The following is a 4,175-nucleotide window of genomic DNA, read 5'->3' on the forward strand; positions in this document are numbered from 1 at the left end:
AGTTGGAACTATTATCTTGTCACTATTGATGAATGGTACTTCTTTGTTAGGCTCATTTGCTTTCTTAATTAATCAATGAATCTTATGATTCATCTCCTTCAAGTCGATATTTTTTGTAAGAATTCGGTCCAGAGAAGTTAATGTAAAATGTAAAACACTGTCAATGTTTGTAAAGGTGAGCACTGGGCACCATGTCAAAGCAACAACACTCATGTTTCTAATCTAATCTAATAAAATGACAGTTTACTGATTAATGTATCCTCCTTTAGACAATGATTCATGTAATATACACATATATAATATGTGTTATATAAACATATATATGCATGTTAAAGCTCAGAAATAACCGTATATGTGTGTTAGCACATAGTATCTATACTGAATCATGAGTAAATAAAGATCAATGAAAACCAATAACAATCAAAATTAAAAACATCTACAAGCTTCACAACTATGACTGAATGGCTTTGGAAGACATTAACTATCTTCAACAATCATTGAACAAAAATACAGATCAGGATGTTCTTGTCATCTGGAAAACTGGGCAATTGTAGTTGAGTCAGAGTGCTGTGTAGTCTGAACTCTGTTTAGAACAGAGTTCTGGTGTCTACAATTTTTCTGCAAGTTTGGAATGTAACAGTTTGTTCATTGACAGTTCACATTGCTGGCACTTTGGTGGTAGAATGCACAAATCATGTCTTGCACATGCACAAGCAGGGGGTGCACTGGAACTTTACAAAAAATGTTTTACTTCTGTTAATCTTTATTCAAATGAGAGACAGATAGAGTTTGTTTTGGAAAAGCTAGCACATCTCAGGTTAAAATTTGAGCAGCTCTAGATACATATGCATTCTTTCAAGCAGACATGATGCTTTTGTGACATCTTGTGGACAACGTTGCATGGAAACCTGAGCTCCTACAAAGTCCATTATCCGTCCATGACAGCTTGCACTTTTCTCATGAAGGAAACTGTGAATTCATTTCATTAAGATAATGGACTCCTTTTCTGTCACAGACTGAAGATAGCAGCTAAGATAACTGAAGGTGGCTTATATAAAGCCAACAGTAAATTCAGTCACAGCCTCGTAAGGTCTAAAGCAGGTGACACTCACATGCAGAGGAAAGCACGTAACAATATATTGGCAATACAGATCATTCTATTGTTATATTGTCATCGTTTCTCTCTTCATCTTGCAGGTGTCAGATTGAGAGAAGAGATATAACATTGTCAGCATGGAGACTGCTGCGCTCACATGCTTGCTCCTTGTTCTGCTGTTCAGCCCAGCTGTTCCGATGTGTTTGCCCACTGACTTTACTCTATATGTGGAGAAGCCTGAGTGTGACTTCTGTGTGGCTATCAACACAACTATTTGCATGGGATTTTGCTACTCAAGGGTATGTATATATGATTTTATAATTGTATATCATACTTCATAGGATCAGATCATTTGCTGAACAAAGTATATTATCTTAGAGACAAAGGAAAGTCCACTCAATGTAGCATGTAAAACATTCAGACGTAAAGATGTCTGATGTGCTCGTTCTTCTGTGTCTGTTGTGATCAGGACAGCAACATGAGGGATATACTCGGCCCACGCTTCCTCATCCAGAGAGGCTGTACCTATGAAAAGGTGGCGTACCGTACAGCAATCCTACCTGGCTGCCCAATGGATGCCAACCCCACCTTCACCTACCCTGTGGCTCTCAGCTGCCACTGCAGTTCCTGCAGGACAGACAGCGATGAATGCGCTCACAGGGCCAGTGGACAGGGAGCGAGATGTACCAAACCAGTTCGACTTGTCTACCCACACCCTGGCAACTACATGATCCCTTTCTGATCCTTTTGTCCCGGAATCCATAGCGACCAAGTGTAATGTGTTGTCTGCTGCAGCTCTACTTGTCAGTTTGCAGTGGGGGGTTAATCCTGGTATGTATCTCAATCAGAGATCGATCCTCCTCTGGAACTCATGTGTGTGACTTCCTGACTTATCATGTTTACTGTTGGAATGGGATGTTGTGAACGTAACCCAATTAAAGCTAATGTCTTGAAATAGCTTTCTGACTAATCTGTGTTTGACTTAATCACATCCGGTGCTGGAGCTCTGTTTACTACTTCAACATGCAGCAATGACGCACTGTAGTATCACCTTGGGATTCTATATTTGCTTCGAGGGCATTCCTTGAGGCACGTGATGGTTGAAACACCTGTCAATGACCAGTGTGTCATCCGTCATGTGAATGTTGACCAGTGGGTCAAAACTCGTGTGTATGTGTCAGCTTTTGGATGATTCAGTCCCATCCCACGCTGAGTTCAACCGCAAAGGTTCTCAATCACACAGGGAATTTTGGTGGACAGCTGGAGTTTATGAATAGCAGCTTCTGTTCAAAGAAGAACAAGTAGTTTCATCACATTTTATAAATGCACACAGAATTCTAAATGCGTCCAATCTGAGGTTTTAACCTTTCATCTGGCTGGTACGAAACAATGGCTTGAAGTGGCCAGCTGAAATTCCCTGTGTGGGGGTGTTAACCCTAATACCCTGATGTACAACGCGATTGATGAAGTGGAATTTGCCTCCGTCAGCCGTCCAAGAGGAAAAGCAATGTGGTGCACATACCAATCACTCTTTCATTCAAACTGACCATACATTTTGTTTGTGTTGAGTTTATTCAACTGGAAAATGTGGTGTTTTTTTTCTTTTTTTTTCCCCCTGAATGATTGTTGGCTTGACCTTTTTCTGTGGTGTTTAAATAAGTGTTCATTTCAGGTCATTTAAACTCCTTGACTAAACATACACCAAATTAGACAGTTTTTTCTGATGAAAAGACTCTGCACACATATTTCATTCATATTCCATTCCTAAACAGTGTATGTCTCTGATATCCCTAAACTATTTAGACTTGTGTGGTCCCAATAAAAATGTAAGTTTTACCAGCCTGTCTAGTTCATGTTTTAGTTTCCATTTTGCCCTTGAAAAGACATTTACTAACCATTAATTTTCCTATTATTGCTTGTGAAATACTCTTAAGTAAATTTAAATTTGAGTCGGAATCAGAAAGACTTTATTTACATTGTAAATAAATACAATGAAACTGTAAGTGGAACTGGAATTTCAAATACCAAGGTGCAATAGTAAAATGCCTGTAGCAGCATTATGAATTTGTGCTTATTTGAAGTGCAAATGGCTGTTAAACCAACAAACCGTCTCTGAGTCTATTGGTTTGTGTGTTGGCAGCCCTGTAGCGCCTGCTGGATGCCAACATTATGAAAAGGTGGTGACTAGGTGGCTCAGGGAGCAGCTGGTGAACGCCTTTGCAGATTTTAGGACTCTGAGCCTTTTTATCTGCAGCAGTGCAGCCTGCATAGCACCAAGAAGTGGTATGTGATGACTCTCTCAGTTGTCCCACGGTAAAACACCACCTCCTTTAACGTATGTACATACATTATCATACACTGGCAGTGACAACTTCTAATGGAATGTTTCTCTTCCATAACAGGTACATAAGAGGTAACTCATCTGTCTCTATGTTGCCACCAGTACAAAATTGCCACTCAAACCTGAAAACTAGAAACAATGACACAGGCAACAATACGGTGGCCAGGAAGTGGAAGACAAATTGACATTTTAGAAAGACAAATTTAGATTTTAGAAGACGTTTTATATTTAGAAAACAGTTCACTTTTAGGTAAGGTTAGGTTCACTTTTGCAACTGGAAGTCTTTCAACCGGACTGGGAGTAGAAGCGGTAGTGAAGGTCTAAGAGGGAGTTCATGGTCACCCAAGATGGAAGGCAGGCAAGCAGTCTTTTGCCCGTTTTGTGGAGAACATTTGGACGGATTAACCATTTGTTCGCCACAAAATGGGCAAAAGACTGCTTGCCTGCTGTCCATCTTGGGTGACCATGAACTCCCCCTTAGACCTTCACTACCGCTTCTACTCGACTTTCCCACTTCTACTCCCAGTCCAGTTGAAAGACTACCGGTTGCAAAAGTTACTTACTTGCGGTTGCAAAATTGACTTCCGGTTGCAAAAATTACGTAAATGTAAAATGTTTTCTAAATGTAAAATATTTTCTAAATGTAAAACGTCTTCTATAATGTAAATTTGTCTTACTTCCGCCCACCGTACTACAGCATTCGAACCCATTGCCATGTCCCAGTGTGAAAAAACTGCA

The 4,175-nt window shown here is 40.0% G+C and overlaps 1 protein-coding gene across 1 annotated transcript; it reads left to right on the forward strand.

The window, feature by feature from the left end:
• Positions 1 to 1,233: 1,233 nt before the first annotated feature.
• Positions 1,234 to 1,838, forward strand: LOC144741642 (thyrotropin subunit beta-like). Its single transcript, XM_078624144.1, has 2 exons — positions 1,234 to 1,395; positions 1,566 to 1,838. The coding sequence occupies exons 1-2, from the start codon at positions 1,234 to 1,236 to the stop codon at positions 1,836 to 1,838; spliced, it is 435 nt and encodes a 144-aa protein (XP_078480270.1).
• Positions 1,839 to 4,175: the final 2,337 nt, after the last annotated feature.

This window comes from Lampetra planeri, unplaced genomic scaffold (genome assembly GCF_965212315.1).
Source record: "Lampetra planeri unplaced genomic scaffold, kcLamPlan1.2.h2 scaffold_630, whole genome shotgun sequence".
Lineage (NCBI taxonomy): Eukaryota > Metazoa > Chordata > Hyperoartia > Petromyzontiformes > Petromyzontidae > Lampetra > Lampetra planeri.